At 53.5% G+C, this 16201-nt stretch overlaps 5 protein-coding genes across 5 annotated transcripts; 4 read left to right on the top strand and 1 right to left on the bottom strand.

Annotated features, from left to right (window-relative positions):
* Positions 1–784: 784 nt before the first annotated feature.
* On the top strand, positions 785–3133 carry PODANS_3_6370 (uncharacterized protein; the record flags this gene model as incomplete). The annotated part of the gene is made up of 3 exons (XM_001909405.1): positions 785–2467; positions 2517–2993; positions 3059–3133. 3 exons carry the CDS (start codon positions 785–787, stop codon positions 3131–3133), a joined length of 2235 nt encoding a protein of 744 aa, XP_001909440.1.
* A 500-nt stretch (positions 3134–3633) lies between these two features.
* Positions 3634–4719, top strand: PODANS_3_6360 (uncharacterized protein; the record flags this gene model as incomplete). The annotated part of the gene is made up of 1 exon (XM_001909404.1): positions 3634–4719. One exon carries the CDS (start codon positions 3634–3636, stop codon positions 4717–4719), a length of 1086 nt encoding a protein of 361 aa, XP_001909439.1.
* A 455-nt stretch (positions 4720–5174) lies between these two features.
* Positions 5175–8199, bottom strand: PODANS_3_6350 (uncharacterized protein; the record flags this gene model as incomplete). Its single annotated transcript, XM_001909403.1, has 2 exons — positions 5175–6954; positions 7016–8199. 2 exons carry the CDS (start codon positions 8197–8199, stop codon positions 5175–5177), a joined length of 2964 nt encoding a protein of 987 aa, XP_001909438.1.
* A 1654-nt stretch (positions 8200–9853) lies between these two features.
* On the top strand, positions 9854–12104 carry PODANS_3_6340 (uncharacterized protein; the record flags this gene model as incomplete). The annotated part of the gene is made up of 7 exons (XM_001909402.1): positions 9854–10037; positions 10125–10147; positions 10449–10466; positions 10621–10963; positions 11118–11749; positions 11809–12002; positions 12062–12104. 7 exons carry the CDS (start codon positions 9854–9856, stop codon positions 12102–12104), a joined length of 1437 nt encoding a protein of 478 aa, XP_001909437.1.
* Positions 12105–12554: 450 nt separating this feature from the next.
* On the top strand, positions 12555–15830 carry PODANS_3_6330 (uncharacterized protein; the record flags this gene model as incomplete). The annotated part of the gene is made up of 4 exons (XM_001909401.1): positions 12555–14129; positions 14207–14313; positions 14397–15394; positions 15451–15830. 4 exons carry the CDS (start codon positions 12555–12557, stop codon positions 15828–15830), a joined length of 3060 nt encoding a protein of 1019 aa, XP_001909436.1.
* Positions 15831–16201: the final 371 nt, after the last annotated feature.

The raw sequence follows: 16201 nt of genomic DNA, 5'->3' as shown, positions 1-16201 counted from the left end.
TGGGTAGGGAGCAGATTTATGTTTTCTTGTTGTCTGGTGCTTTTGAGTGAGTGAGGCATATGGTGATAAAAGTGGTGCTTGATTGTGATTGTTCCCCGTTAATGTCTGGTTAAACCTGTTATCATGTGGTAAGGTATGCCTTTAAAGACAATTTATGGGCCTTTAAAGACAGTTAATAGGCCTTTAAACATAAGTCCATAGTCCTTGCAAAGAACTATAAGACCTTAAAAGAGAGTTGACAGACCTCTAAAGACAGTCAAGAGACCTTTAAAGATGTTTAAAATGCCTATTCATTTGCCTTTGAGGTACGGATATGGCCGGTGTCAATTATTCTTGGGGGGGAAGAGTGTGACTGCGAGTCCTGCTTGAACATGTCAGTCAATCTCGAGAAGAACCCGAACCTGCCCATGATTTTATTTTCATCAGTTGCACTACTCCGTAACTAGCTGGTGAACACGTCAGGCAGCACCGGGATTGGTGTGCGTGTTAGTGTTAGTGGTCACGCTGAATTGGGTAGCGGGTGTGCATTTTACCCGCTCCTGATGGGGTTAGCGGCTTATTGGTCACTAAGCGGTGGCGTGCCTCAGCGGGTGTGTGTTGTGTTATCAATTGATTGTTTCACACACACACACTCTCTCTCTCTCTCTCTCTCGCTCAAAACATTTCATTATTTAGCATCATCTTCATCATTGTTTATCATTAATCCGCCAGGCAGTCTTGATGTAGGCCTCACATCTGTTCTTCATCCCCTTTCATCTCATCATTTGATTTTCATCACGCCAAAATGGCAGGCTCAATAACCACTCCTGTCGATGATGGGGGAGGGGTGCGCAAACGGTCCTCATCACTCACCTCCTTCTCCTCCTCTTCTTCTTCTTTTTCTTCTTCTTCGGCAGCGTCCGGCCTGGCGATCCCAGCGGTGGTTCATGACGACCCGAACGATACCTCCCCCCTTTTGACCCCTTCCCCCTCCCCCTCCCCTTCGCCTCGAAAACGAAAAATCATTCGCGGCAGCCATTTCACCCCCCGCGCGCTGGCGGTGGGCCTCCTCGTCGGTCTGATAATCTGCTTCAGCAACATGTACTTTGGCCTGCAGACAGGCTGGGTATCAACAATGACCATGCCCGCCTCCCTCCTCGGTTTCGGGATCTTTAGGTTGTTGAGGGATCGATTAGGGGACCTGCCGTTCAGTCCGGTGGAAAACGTGCTTGTTCAGACTGTGGCGGGGAGCATGGCGATCATGCCTTTGGGGTGCGGGTTTGTTGGTGTTGTTCCTGCGATGGAGTATTTGCTCAGGGAAGAAGAAATGGGGCCGGTGAGGATGGGGTTGTGGAGGGGGTGTGTTTGGGGGGTGGGGTTGTGTTTTTTTGGGGTTGTTTTTGCGGTGCCGTTGAGGAGGCAGGTGCTGATTAGGGAGCAGCTGAAGTTTCCGAGTGGGTTTAGCACGGCGGTTTTGATCAGTGTGCTGCATGGGCAGACGAAGGGGGTGGAGGAGGCGGGCGGGGAGAGGAAAAACCCGCATGGGTTTGCGAGTTTGGTTGGGGATGATGAGAGTTCTTATGGGGGGGAGGAGGTGAGGGATGGGGAGGAGGAGGATAACAAGAAATCCGAGGGGTGGAAGAGGAATGTGAGACTGTTGATTGTATGCTTTTTGCTTTCCGGCATCTCGACTTTTGCGACGTATTTTTTGCCTGTGTTGAGGAACATTCCCATCTTTGGAAGTGTCGCGGCGAGCACGTGGCTTTGGACACTCAACCCGAGTTTGGCGTATGTGGGACAGGGAATTATCATGGGTCCAGCGACGACGTTGCATATGCTTCTTGGTGCGGTGGTGGGATGGGGGGTTTTGTCACCGCTGGCAAAGAACAAGGGATGGGCTCCGGGGCCGGTGTCGGATTGGGAGCATGGGAGTAAGGGGTGGATCGTTTGGGTTTCGTTGGCTATTATGCTTGCTGACTCCGTGGTGAGCTTGGGGTATTTGGCTTTCAGGTCGGTGAGGTTGTACTGGCCTCGGATCAAGGGGGTGTTGCCAAAGAGCGTCAGGAATTTGCTGCCGGGAGGACGCCAGGGGTATGCCTCTCTGCTTAGGACCGACTCTTCTTCCGAGTCGGAAGATGGAGGCCCGTTGCTTGCTGAGACTGAGGAGGAGAAGGAACATGATGATGCGCCTCCTGACCAACAGATCAGCAACAAGGTGGTGAGCATTGGGCTTGCTGCCTCGATCATCTTTTGCGTTGGGTGCATTCACTATGTTTTTGGAGACTTGGTGCCGCTTTATGCTACTATTACGGCGGTGTTTATGGCGCTGGTGCTGAGTATCATGGGAGTGAGGGCTCTTGGTGAGACGGACTTGAACCCGGTTTCGGGGATTAGCAAGCTTGCTCAGCTGTTCTTTGCGTTCATCATTCCGCAGTCGAACAAGTCGAGTGTCCTGATCAATTTGGTTGCTGGAGCTGTGTCTGAGGCGGTATGTTGATGCTCACACATTCTTTGGATCTAACTAACAGGCAATACAGGGCGCTCTTCAGGCCGGCGATCTGATGCAGGATCTCAAGACCGGCCATTTACTCGGAGCAGCCCCCAAGGCTCAGTTCTGGGGACAAGTCATCGGTGCTACTGCCGGAGCTGTGGCAAGCGCGTTCATCTACCAGCTCTACACTTCAGTGTACACTATCCCAGGAGACTTGTTCCAAGTGCCTACTGGCTACGTCTGGATCTTTACTGCCAGGCTGGTGACGGGTGAGGGACTACCTCCGATGGCGAAGGAGTGGGCTGTGGGTGCAGCTTTGTTGTTTGCCGTCACGACAGCGGCTCGCACCTCGATGACTCGAACCAAACGACTGCAGGCGCTGGTTCCAGGCGGGATTGCGGTTGCTGTGGGGATGTACAATGTGCCGTCGTTTACACTGGCGAGGACAATCGGTGGATTGTTGAGCTGGTGGTGGAGGTCGTACAAGGGGTGGCAGGATACACCGTTGATTGTGTTGGCTTCTGTGAGTTTCTCTGCATCTTGGATGAGGTGTGGGTTTGATGAAAGATGCTGACTGTGATTACGTAGGGTTTCATTCTGGGAGAAGGGTTTTTGAGCATCGTGAATCTGATCATGCAGAGCGCTGGGGTTCCTCATCTGTAGGGTTCCCTGGACTAGGTGGCGTTGGAGTTGGGTTTTTGATTTCTGGGACAGCAACATAGCATTAGCATGAGACGGCGTTTTAGCTGCTCGAAGCTATCACATCAGCGGTTAGATATGTATCCTGCATGAGGCATCAGTAAGCCCAGCGGGGTACCAGGAAACTGGCCTTCCTTATTCGATCTCCTTCCTCGAACAGCTGGGCGGAGACAACATCTCCCCCGTTGAAAGTCGGCATTCATTGCAACCTCCGAATGCCGCCATGTTCACAGCCTGATAAGTTAATTCCTATCTAGGTGTTCCGGTCCACTGTCCCGGTAACCCAGCCTATAAAAAGGGTTGCTTTTGGCGATTATGCAGTTGGCAAACAGCCCAACATCCCCAACCTCCAAAAACCATTTGTGTCCCCCACCATCACTACGACCAACATATGAACACCGCCCACCCCTCCACCACTCTCCCATTATCCCCTTCTCTACCAACCCTCACAACCAATATTCAAAATGGGCACCCTCACCCTCCTCCTCTCCTCCCGCCTAGGCCGCGGCGTCCTCGCCCTGCCCCTCCTCTACCTCTCCTACTTTTGCAACAAGAGATTCGACCGCGACACCTTCGTCGAGCTCGTCCCGCCCATTTTGGAAAAGGGGTTCATCCCCCACCCCTCCGGCCCAGTCCCAGTTCTGGAGGGTGTCTTCCCCTGGAAACCCGCCAACGACCTCTTCCGCCCCATAAGCGTAATCTTCGCGCCCAGCACCCTATCCATAGACCCCCTAGCCTGGCACCAAATGCTCTTCTTCCTCGTCGACCTCGGGCCAGTCTACCTCGTTTTACTGCTAGAGTCGTTCCGCGACGGCAACGCCTACACAGCAGCCTACCTAGCCACAGCATGGAACTTCGCCGCCCAGATCCTCGGCCTCGGTGTCCTTGCCCCGCTGTACTGCTGGCTGCACTTCACATTCTCCCCCAGCACCAGCATCCTCGCCCTCGACCCCCGAAAAAGGCTCCTAAAAGAGGAATACATCCCCTTTCTGCTACCCCTTCTTGTGGCGCTGCATTACGCCTGGGTATACCACATGTTCTTCCCCCACAGTCTCGACCAAAGACACTATTACACCTGGCTATGGCAGCCCGCTCCTCTTTGGATCGGCCTCGCAAATACCGTACTTGCCAAAACAATCCCAACAGGATGGGCAAAGGGGAGTAAGTTGGTTGGGAAGGGGGCGTTGAGTTTGGTTGTTGCGGGGATCAGCATGGTGGTTTGGTGGTACGTGATACTCCACAGCGGATTCTCCCTCTGGGAGGTTTTTGTGCCGGTGACCATGGCAAAGAGGGAGTTTGTGATGAGCACGAGGGGGCTTTTGCAGTATGATTTGCTCTGTTCGTTTGGGGGCTTGTTGGTTTGGAGTTTGGGGTTGATGGTTGATGTGTGGGCTGCGGGGGCGGTTGGGTTGGGGGAGTTGATTGGAGGTTTGGCGGTTGTTGCTTTGGCTGGTGTGATGGGGGGCCCGGGAGTTGCGATGCTGGATGCGTGGTGGTGGAGGGAGAAGAGGTTGGGGAGGCTTGCTGGGGGAGAGCAGAAGGGAATGTAGACGGGCAGAAAGTGGTGAGGGTCAGGGCTGTGTCAACATCGAAAATGGGGGTCCCAGAACTGTGTTCATCTTTGTTTACACACACAATGGAGGGTGACTGCTCAAATTTGCGACTTGATGATAGTTATCGTATCTGTTACCAGTCAGGCATCCTGCCCAGAAACCGATGTTTCGTCAGAGAAAGGGGGGAGCAACTACAGTATATACACCACCTTCCGCACCCACCTTTCAACAGCTCCGAATACTTACTCTCGCCATATTGGCCCTCTGGTCCTCAGTGGGACGAGTATTGGAGCTGCTCCCAACTGAAGGATTGGGCCCAAAAGCCTTCTCGATTCGATCCATATCCGGAGTAAGATCTTGCACGTCAAGGTTTTCGTAACCGAGTCACCCCTCCCCAACATAAGAAACGAGAGGGTTGGCCGGTGAGCCTTTTGCCTTAGCTATTCCATAGCTTAAACAATCACAATCTTCTTCCACTCCCCCTTCATCAACCTCGCATACTCCTTCCTCTTCTCCATCAAAATCTTCACCGCCATAATCGTCAACTTCACCTCCATCTCCGCCTCCCCAAACACATCCCTCATCGTCCTCGTCTTCGCAAGATTAGCCTCATTCACACTCATCCCTTCCTCATCCCCAGGCTCCCTTGGCGTCTTAGCAGGCAACTCCTTCCCCCCAGCCAACATCGTCATCAGGTCTGTCCTCTTCCAATCCCCCCCGCGCCCATTTATCAAATCATTCAAAAAGCCCCTACCACGCTCCAGCTGGTCTTTTCTCATACCCAGCCACCGACTGTGGTACCCTAGCCTGATCATATACCACACCGGACACGGTATCCCATCCTTTGCCCATTCAGACTGCTCCTGCTCCCTCCCACCATCACCGTCAACGGCAAAACCCCCGCGCTCATCCAAGTTTGCCGTCATTTTAAACACCATCTCCTTCATATTCTTCTCCGTCGAACAGGTATACAGCTGCCTGACACTCCGGCTCAACCAAACTTGTCCAGGTTCTCCATCCTCAACGTATGCTTCTCGACCTTTCTCCTTTTCAAACATCTTGACACTCATTATTTTCAGCTCTGCTGCCCTCCGCCCGTAATCATCACGTATGGCGCCCTCAACCGTATTCCCCAGCATCTTGGCTGCTTCCAAAAGGGACTCGATCGATTCCCAGAATAATTTCATCCGCTTGAGTGACTCCGCCAAGTCTTCCAAAAGCAACACAACTGGTGCCATCAGATCAACCCCCCTCAACGATGGCAACAGAATGACGATCGGCACTTCGCGTTGGATGAATTCGGTCCAGGTCGTCTCCGCGTGCGCCCCCAGAGCTTGCAACCTCGCAAGCTGCGACTCGGCACAGGTTCTCAATGTGGCATCTTGGAGTGCTGTCGAGTAAAGGTCACCCCACCGATCGAACACCATTCGATCCGTGCCAAAATGTTCCAAGAATCGTGGTCGGGTCAAAACCGATCTCTTCCAGGGCTCAAACTTGGGTGGTGGAAATTGGCGTTGTTTGTCCTTGCGTTTGGCATCTGATCCGATGGTATAGCCCTTCTCACTGATCGTGTAGCTGGCGGGGTTGTACATTTCTTCCTCAGCAGTTCCCTGAAACATGCACACGCCCGTCTGCACTCTGACATGACAGGTGCTGACGAAGGAAAAGATGCTGCTGTTGCCGGATTGTGACTGTCGAAGGATGACGGGTGCATTGATGCCATGCAGAAACCAGACAGACAAGCAAGACGTGTCATCTGATGGTCCCATCATGGCCATCACGAAGAGAGGTCCGCGGAAGCAAGTCATGCCGCCGTGAGGAGGTGGCAATGATGGTTGATCGGGTAAAACTTGGAGGGTAGGATGAGCCGGAACGCGTGAGTACTGGTCAGAGGGGAGATCTGTGATTTTCATCGCAGGCAGAAATAGAGAGCCAGTAGGACCGTGGATATCGATGCCGGCGAACATGACTTTGCTGACGTCGTCCATAAACCAAGACTCACGGATGTGCTCGGTCCTGTAAGAAGAGATCTTGTAGGCGCTCATCAGACTGGCTTGAGTGTCAAAAGAGTGAAAGGCGCGTATTTGAGCCATGACGTCCCAGTTTCGGGAGAGGATAGCCCAGTCCGGCACCCATGAGGGCAGCCCTGGGCATTTGGCATAACCAGCAGCGTACTTGAGAAGATCGGCCTGCTTATGATTTTTCAGTACAAACGAAGCGAGGCCTGTGTATCTATTGTGTGATCAATATCAGCAACAGCAACAAATGTGCTCAACTGGATGCATGCACATACACCTGCTCAACGGTGAGCGTATAATCGGCCACCAGACCGTCGGCCGCTGCGCCAGTGATAACCCCAAGAAGAGAAAACACCTTATCCCGAGGGTCGTAGGCCTGTGAGGTCCAGCAGTCGGTAATCAGCTGAAAAAGGTGCTTGGAGGTCTTGTATTTTCGGGTTTCGAATTCCTTAATCCAGGGGAGAAACAGGCTCGCATCGCTTTTCTCGTCATAGACGGGCCATACCCGCCATGATTCGCCATTGGCCACCAAGGCTGTTTTTGCAGAGGCGATTTCCTGTATAATCCAGCTCCGAAAGAAGTAGGGGCGTTGCAGAATAGGTCCCAGGTCATCCCACTTTTGGCTCCAGTCCATCACTTTGGAAAAAACTGGGAGGTGTCTCGAGATCATGCTTCGTTCCGGTTTATCTTCACCGAGGTAAACAAGCACACGTTGAGCAGTGGCATAGATCATAGGCATGAGTTGAACTTGATGCGAGCGTTCAAGGTTGTCAAACTGGTTGATGCAAACGGTATCGACCCAGATGTAGCGTTCAGTGTTGGGAAGGCGGACATGACGAAGAGCAGCGTCGCAGTTTGTGGTGATTGGGAACACAGCCCATTCCCTCCCCAGATACAACTTTTTGGTCCGGCTAGCCTGGCCGTTGGCATCGGCCCATGTGTAGGACAGAGCTTCATACTCGGGAAAGTATTTGAGCTCTCGGGTTTCCAGCGTACCGTGCAAGGGTTCCGAGCCTTTTCCCTTACCGAGGCGAAGCAGACGAATGCTGTCATTGCCCGTCACTTCGTCCGAGGGAACCAGGCTTTGGTGATAGGTGCGACACTGTTGGGCTATGGTGGACGACGAAGAATTGGATTCCAGATCCGACCCTATTTTTTCCTGTTGGACATCCAGTTGCAAGTCATCAGGTTTCTCGGTTAATAGCACGGACTGAAGCACATCTCCAAGATCATTTCCGTCGCCGTCGGTAAGTTGCGTAGCATATTTCACTGAATGGGGCCACGAGAGCGACAGGCCAGATCGCTTCCCGGAGAGAATCGGAATGGCTGGTGGTGTTTCACTTGGTTCAAGGTCGTCGAGGGGGCCCATTGAGCCGCAACTCATACAGAACGGAATGCCTCCAGCCAAGCTCACATCGGGTCTGCTGCATGATGCTTCGTGCCATGACGAGGAAGCCATCGCGGCTGCAAACCTTCATTGGAAGGTGTAGTCGACGTCCCGAAACTGAGCTGAGTCAAACTCGAGACCTCTGTCTGAGGCTCATGCGCATGTTTGAGTTTTGTCTTGGTGGGTTTGAGGACAGGCAGACGGTTGAATGTCAGCGATGCCTGCCTTGGCTGGCTGATCCAACAACAGCTGGTTGGTGAGCAAATCACAGCCATCGCCTCCAACGTGTGTGCCCCGCATGTCGAAGGATCGATCAACTCGCCTTTGGTCCTCACCTCAAGATGGGAAGCCCAGAATATGAATCTAGGTCCTGACCGCCAGAACAGTCCCGTCTGGATGGCTGTCGTGCAACGCAGGCACCGAGTGGCGTATCTGTTGCACACCCATCGCGATCCCTTGATGCATCTCGATTCCCAGCATACGGACTGCCTATGTCGGCCAAAGGGGCCAAGCATCCCGTGACTAGAGCAGCTGTCGAAGCTACTCATATGACAGATTTTCATTGGACTTGAGCGATGCCCTTCCTGTGGGCGTGCAGAATGCCAAGTATAAAATGTCGGAAGGCGGACATCAGTGAGTAAAACAATGATCCGAGTTCCTGTCAGTGAGTGTGTATGATTAGGTAGGCCATTAGGTAAACAAACAGCAAGAAAAACATTCCCATCCCCGCAATGTCAGATGCTGATTCATTCAAAGGGAGGGGAAACCCGAGAAGAAGGTTTCGTCATGTGAAAAGTTTGAGACACTCTTTCCGCCCTTTGGTAGAGCCGGATAGGGAAAGAACACACACGACTCGGTGAGAGTTGGGGTAGGTACCCGGTGGGAAAGGGGAAGGAAGGTACGGCCAGGAACCGGCAAAAGGACGGGAACCGGGAAGGTACGGGGTGCGATGGTAGTAATAACTATAATGGTGGAATTATAGACATGAAAAACCATCTCGAATCTCCATCCAATTGTTGAACACAGAATCGAGATGACTGTCAAAATGCGACAAAGGATGAACTGGATCCAGTTAGCAGCCCGTGCGACATGCCGTCAGTGGGTTCATGCTGTAAGTGATCCATGACTGGCGCTAAGCCCACCTGGAATCCCCTGTAAACTTTACCCCTCGGCTCACACTTCAGCCCCTCTTGAGCCCCGGTCGCCGCGCCTGGGTCCCGCTCTGGGCGGCAGAGAGGACCCATTGCTGCTGGCTGGTGCCGCGGGTGGAGAGGATTTCTTTTAGGAACGACGGCGACTACCTTCCCATACATACAACTTTTACTCCGTACACCTCCCGGCAATGCTTCCAACCTCAAGCCGCCCGGAGAGACGACCCCGTGGCCACCAGCTTCAATAACACCAAATCACGGATACTGCCCCGCCAACGCGCGCACCCTTCTGGCCGAGGTGTCGAGTCAACAAAGCCGAACGACTGCTTCGCGAACCGAACGACACACGAGCCGCGGCCGACGCAGAGAGCGCAAAAAAAAAAACAGGGGAACCCAGACCGAGAGAGAAGCACGACGACCGCCAGGACACCGCCAGCAGCAGCAGAACAGCGTCGGAACTGGCATTGAATGGTCGCGACTTGCTGCGAGAAGCCGCCGGCCCTGCTTAAATGAGCAACGAACTCGAAGCCCGTTGCGTAACCACGAGACCCAATGGGAGAAGAGTCCACTAGACAATGACGGCAACCGAAGCCATGGAGAGGACCGCCGGGAATGAGACCAAGGACATCAAGTCCGAGAGCAACACCAAGCCCAAGGATCACCATGCGCCTTCTACCGACGACCAACAGCAACACAACCAACACAACCACCACACCACCCACCACCAGACCCCCAAGAAGCGCCGCAAGGTCAGTCATGGTAAGTCTTGTCGAACCACCCCTCCGGCTCCACGATGGCTTCGGTCCCCCGGGAATGGCGTTTGTATGCTGACACCATTTGCTACAGCCTGCCTCTACTGCCGTCGATCTGTAAGTCATTTATCCCAGTGCGCCGGACCCCTGTCTCCAGCCACCTCTGGTCTTTTTTTTTTTTTTTTCCTTTGTTTCTTGATCTAAGTGAAGCTGGCTGCTGGCTGGGCAGCTGCCCCCCACGGAGAGCTTCCGTGGAGAAGCGCCCCTGCAGCAGCGTGCTCGCATACACGACCTCACCTCTCATACCCACTATTCACAATGAGCACTACACACCATATACTGTATACGCATACATCATGCATATATCGAGTTGTTACAGTGGCTAACCAGGGATGATTCCACCCTCGTCTACATACAGCACATGACGTGTGATCTTGTACGTACACTTATCCCCCTTCCGCCTGGTCGACGTCCCGTCCCCAGTCTTCCCGTCTGCTGCTTGCTGGCGGCCGGGATGAAACAGGAGAGGGCGGCGAACCATTGGCCCCAGCGCTTGAGCAGTTATTGACCCCAGGCCGTGCTGTGAATAGGCGAGACCATGTACGAGATGTGTTAAGCGGAATATCGGGCACCTGTGCCATGATGAGCCCCGTGATCAGGGGTCCAACAAGTCCAAGAGCGTCGTCGCCCCGTCTACTACGCACGGGTCTGCGTCTCAGTCAGACCTGGGCCGCGGCAACATGAACCAGACAGCGGCAGACGCCTTGAGACTGGCCTCGTTCGATGGGAGCTTGAGCTCCGGGACAGGATCAGCCGCCAGTGCCGCCTTCGATGCTGCTGCTGCGCTAGGCCAGAGTAATCAGCTACAGCTCGTGCAACCCACAGCGGTGTCCGGCCTCCAAGGCAGCACGCTGGGTAGCAGTATGAACCAATGTAGGTGCCTGAAAATCCCCCCCCCCCCCCCCCCAGTCCGTTCCTTACGCCAGGAGCTGAAAACCTTCCCTCCCAGTCGGCGGTTTCCCTGACTCCTGGTTAGCCTCCCAAAGCCATTATCACGATATGCACAACTATCACCCCAGCTTTGTAGTTCCCCATGAGGTGTCGAGTGAGTTCGACGTCCTGAACAACTACCTGCGAGCCAACATATTCGAGGACCCCGTGGCTGCGCCCGATGGTCAAAACCAAGGCCGCCCAATCCCGGGGTTTCCCAGTAGCAGCTCCATGCCGCCCCCGGCCACGGCTCCGGGGGCCTCTCTGCCCACGGCCAATTCGGAACAATCAGCTGCGGTTTCCAAGGACAAGACCCGAGAATATTATCTCCAGGCAGCCGATCCCAGCGGTAATGCCGACGCGGATGACCGCATGCTCCAGGTTCTCACGGCCAAAGTCGAGGCTGGACTCCTCCAACCGTTTAACTATATCAAAGGCTACCAGAGTCTTCAAACGTATCTCAACGAGCACGTCAGCCCGGGGTCGAGACAAAAGATCCTTCGACAACTCGATCGTTTCCGGCCAAAGTTTCGCGAAAAGATGCAGGGGCGAGACCACATGTTTCTGACCATCAACGAGATGCAGATAGAGAGTTCCCTAATGGAGTACGACCGCGTCTTCGCCAGCATGGCGGTCCCGGCATGCTGCTGGCGTCGAACAGGGGAGATTTTCAGGGGTAACAAGGAGATGGCCGAGCTCATCGACGTGCCAGTGGAGGATCTCAGAAATGTAGGTGTTGGGTCGACCAAAAGGGGGCATGCATGGCTGGGTTGCTGATCCCGTCACAGGGCAAGACTAAACTGCACGAGATCCTGACCGAGGAGTCGGTCGTGCGGTATTGGGAAGAGTTTGGAACCATTGCCTTCGATCCGCTCCACGACACCCTTTTGACAGCCTGCACACTCAAGAGTCCCGATAAATCGTCGAAAAAGGTGGTGAACTGCTGCTTTTCTTTCAGGATAAAAAAGGACAACGCCCAAGTGTATGTGGTGGACATTCTCTTTTCTCTTTTGTCGTTTCAGTCTTGCTGACACTCCCCAGGCCGGGCTTGATCATTGGAAACTTCATCCCCCACGACCCTTAAATGTGGGATCAAATCGTCGTTTATTATAACATACCCGCCCGACAGGGCAAGCATCAGGACGTTTCGTAGAACAGGGAGCATAATAAGATGCGGTGGGAGCATCGACAAAACAAAGAGTATCCACACACGTGGATGTTTAGAGTCAGCTTGTAAAAAGGAGAAATAATCAGGAAAACAACAAGAGTTGGATTGGAAGACGACATTGATTGATGGCTGGAGTTGATGGTTTGGAAAGGGATAGGGTTGATGGTTGACATCAGGAAGGTGCTGGTGGATAGGTAGCACCTTCCGTTCTCCTTGATCGCGCCTTCCACTGGATGGTTAGGTGAGGGCGGCCATTTGTCATAAGCTAGTCCACGTGCCTATCAGGCAGAGTCAAATTCAGCGTTTTCTGCCTCTCCTTCTGTCGCTATGCCGACTTAGTTGCGATGCCTCTGGTATCTATACACAATGCCGCCCCTTCGATCGACCATCTCCAGCCACAATAGGAGGCTCCCTTCTAAACCACTCCCGCCGACCAGGGGGGTCTCAGCGACAGGAGCAGGGACTGGTGTCCGCCCGAGGCTGTCACCTCCGCCCTTCTCGTCACCTCCTCCTCGATCGCTTGTACCTCCTCGACGGCCGACAGGACAAACACACATGCTAACGACAGAAGCACCCGCTCCTACCCAGTCCAAGACCGAGAGGCGGATTACCCCCTGTGTCGAGTTTGCCAACAGACTGCTGAACCTGCTGTCTGTGCCGAATGATATACCTGCCGCGGAAGGGCTTACTGAGGAGATTACTGAACATATTGACAAGCTTCATTTGCTTTGCCAACGGCCTCAGCCCTCCTCCTCTGCGCAGCATCAGCAGCAGCAGCACTCGCCCGAAGAAATTGACATTGATGGTGTTGGTGTCAGGCTGTGGAATTTATGCACGAGATTATGGCGGGACTGCAACGACCCGATCAACCCGCCTGAGGCCCCCAATACTCGGCTGAGGAAACTTGCGCTCTATGGCAAGGCGCTGGGGTTTTGGCTGGTGGTGTTTGCCCGCTCGGCCAGGAACAAGAGGAAGAGGAGGAGTGATCTGGTGGATGTGATCAAACTCGGTTTGAAGATAACAAGGGACTTGGTGGGGACGAAGGAGACGAAGCTGTCGGGGAATGCGCTGCAGATTGTGGCCGATCACAAAACTCATTTGCAAGATTTGGGACGGGAAGGCTGGATGGAGGAAGAGGTTAGTGAGGCGAATTGTTTGGAGGTGGAGTACTTCATCTGGAGGACGGCGCTGGCGTGGGTGGAGGGGAGGTTGGATGTTGCCGAGCATATGTACAGCAGTGCTGAGCGCCTGAGGGGGTTTCTCACGAGGGATTATACCGAGAGGTTGGCGGATGTGCTGTATGAGATTGGGAAGAGTCTGAGCGGGAAGGAGGACTATAAGATCGCGGTCAAGTGGTTGGAGAGGGCGAATGAGGTGGTGAATAGTGTGGGTGTTGAGCAGCTTACGAGGGAGGGGGTGGAGCTGAGGTTGGCGATTTTGCAGGCGTTGATTACTGCGTTGCTGGGGACGGGAACGGAGGAGAATTATGAGAAGGCGAAGAATTATGTTGATTTTGTGGAGGTGGAGATGGGGAATAAGATGGTGGTTTGTTTGTTGAAGTTGGAGGTGATGTATAAGACGCCTAATGCGGAGGTGTTTGATGAGGAGGGGTATGCAGATGTGTTGAGGCATTTGATTAGGAACTTTGATGGGAAGAAGGGGATGGGGTCGGGGGCGGAGTTCAAGTTGGTTGTGCATCATGTGAGGAGGTTGCATGATAAGGCTCCTGGGGCGGGGTGTGCGGTGATGGATGATTTTATTTTGGTGTTGAGGACATTGGGGGGAACTGGTGGGCAAGAGTTTATGGAGAAGGCGTTGGTGACGAGGATGTGGATGATGACGCAGCAGAGGGATTCGATGGAGACGGTGAGGAGGTTGGGCGAGTTGTTTGGGAATGTTGCGAGGGCTGTGAGCGCTGAGGCGGCGGTTGCTGCGCAGGCGGTGAGTTTTCTTTGGGTGGAAGGGCAGAAGAGAGAATGCTGATGATGATGGTGTAGCTGTTGTGGAAGAAGTTGGAGTTGTCGTATACTCAGGGGGAATACGCGCTCGCCGAGGCTTGGTGTCAGTTGGCGTTGGCGCCCATCTTTGAGAAGGGCGGTCCTGGGAATAATGCAAAGCTGGAAAGGTAATTCAAAGCCATCCCGATGTTGAATTTAAGGACTGACGTCAAGAAAGAAAGCTTCTCCTCTGTGCTCTGGCCCGTAACAGCATGGAGACGGCAACAAGAGTCATCAACGACATGTCGGCTACGAGCTGGAAGGAGCCCATGACCGCATATCTTGCCTTCAAAGTCGCCATACGGACTGAAGACCGAGTATTGGCTGGAAAATGTCTCGAAACTATCAGTCAGACACCTGAACATGTCGACTTTCTGGGGGCTTGTATTGCAGAGTCCCAGAAGGCTGGGGACGTCATCTGTGCTATTGCCGCTCTCAAGAAGCTGCAGGATCGATATGAGTACAAGGAACCGAATCCGACACATTTGCCGGCGTTGTTCAGGTGTACCATTCGACTATTGAACATGCTCGTTGATAGGGCAGACGCTGGTGAAAACGGGGTTGTTGAAGACCTTTGCGATATGTTTGATGCTGGTGAGCTACCCCTGAATGCCCATACTGGCAGCCCCCTGACCGATCAAACAGTCGTTGTCGCCCTCGAAAAGCAGAAGAAAGAGAATCCAAGACGTAAGCTGTTTACGGTTGACGAACTCGAGTGGTTCAGCCGCAACTCTTATAACCTCGCTCTGAAGAACACAACAACGTGGGACCTACGGTACATAGTCAGAATGCTCACCTCTTGCGTCCATATCACCGGCCACTTTCCGCCTGACATGGGAGGGTCTCAGCTTGTTGAGATGGGTTTGAAGATGCTCTTTTCCCGGTTCATCATTTCCTCGGCGTTGGTCTCCCAAGCACGGGCGGAAGACAATGTCACGAAGCAACTAGAATATTACACTGCCATGCGAGAACATGTTTTGGCATTCGATACCGACCTTCCAGAGCTTTTGCCACGGCTAGACGAACACTCGAGGGATGACATGCTAAGGAAACACGCCACGCTGCTGACATTTGACTTTGAAGCCGCGGTAGTGCTGGAAGCGTGGGATGATTTGGGTGGGATTGTGCAAAGAGCAGTCGGCTGCAAAAGTGTGACGGCTTTTCAGGCTATGGCGGATAGTTTGCTCCGAGCGAGAGCTCCAGGGCAAGGTAACCCCCCTACCCCCCTTTTGTTACCCAAACAAGCTAACTAACACCCCAAGCAGTTCTGTACTCAACCATGCGAAGACTTGTCAATGAGATTTGGGCGCTCGAGGCGTTTGACGCGGTGAAATTGGCAAAGTATACGAGGTGTTTGTTCCAGGCTACGTTGCCGGTGGATGACGGGTTGGCGATGAGGCTGCTGGAGGAGGCGTGCGGGAAGGCGAGGGAGTTAAGGGAGAGCGAGGCTGGCTGGCCGGAGGAGGAACTGGAGTGGATGGCTGCTACGGCGTTTAATCACGGGATTGATTGTTTTGCTGCTGGGGAGACGGAGAGGGCGAGGGGGTCGGGGGAGGGGGCGGTGAAGCTGGCGGGGTTTTGTAGGGATGGGGGTGGGTTAGAGGGGGTTTTGAGGGGGAAGTTGGGGAGGTTGGAGTTGGGCTAGGGGATGGCGTGGTTGTGGTGAGGGATATGAGCTATGTGTTATGGGGTGTCTTAGTGCCGTTTAGACGGGAGGTTAGTTGTGTGGTGGGAGAGGTGTGAGTTTGGGATTGTTTAGCTGTTTTATAGTTGCTTTTGCATGGCTTTTTTTTTACCTTGCATGAAAAACAGCCAACAGGCCTTTAAAGATAGTTGATAGGCCCCGAAAGAAAGTCGACAGATCTCGAAAGCTGGTCAACAGGCCTCGAGATAATTTCAACCCCTCCTGATCCATCTTTTTCCACCCTTAAACTCCCAAAAAGCCCGCTCCTTCCCTTGTTGATCACCTATAATAGGCCGCCCATCACCTCACAGAACCGAACGCACAGCCCTAGT

The sequence above is a fragment of the Podospora anserina genome, chromosome 3 (genome assembly GCF_000226545.1).
Source record: "Podospora anserina S mat+ genomic DNA chromosome 3, supercontig 2".
Classification (NCBI taxonomy): domain Eukaryota; kingdom Fungi; phylum Ascomycota; class Sordariomycetes; order Sordariales; family Podosporaceae; genus Podospora; species Podospora anserina.
Note: the sequence above shows the minus strand (reverse complement) of the source record. Positions and strands in the feature narration are given on the sequence as shown.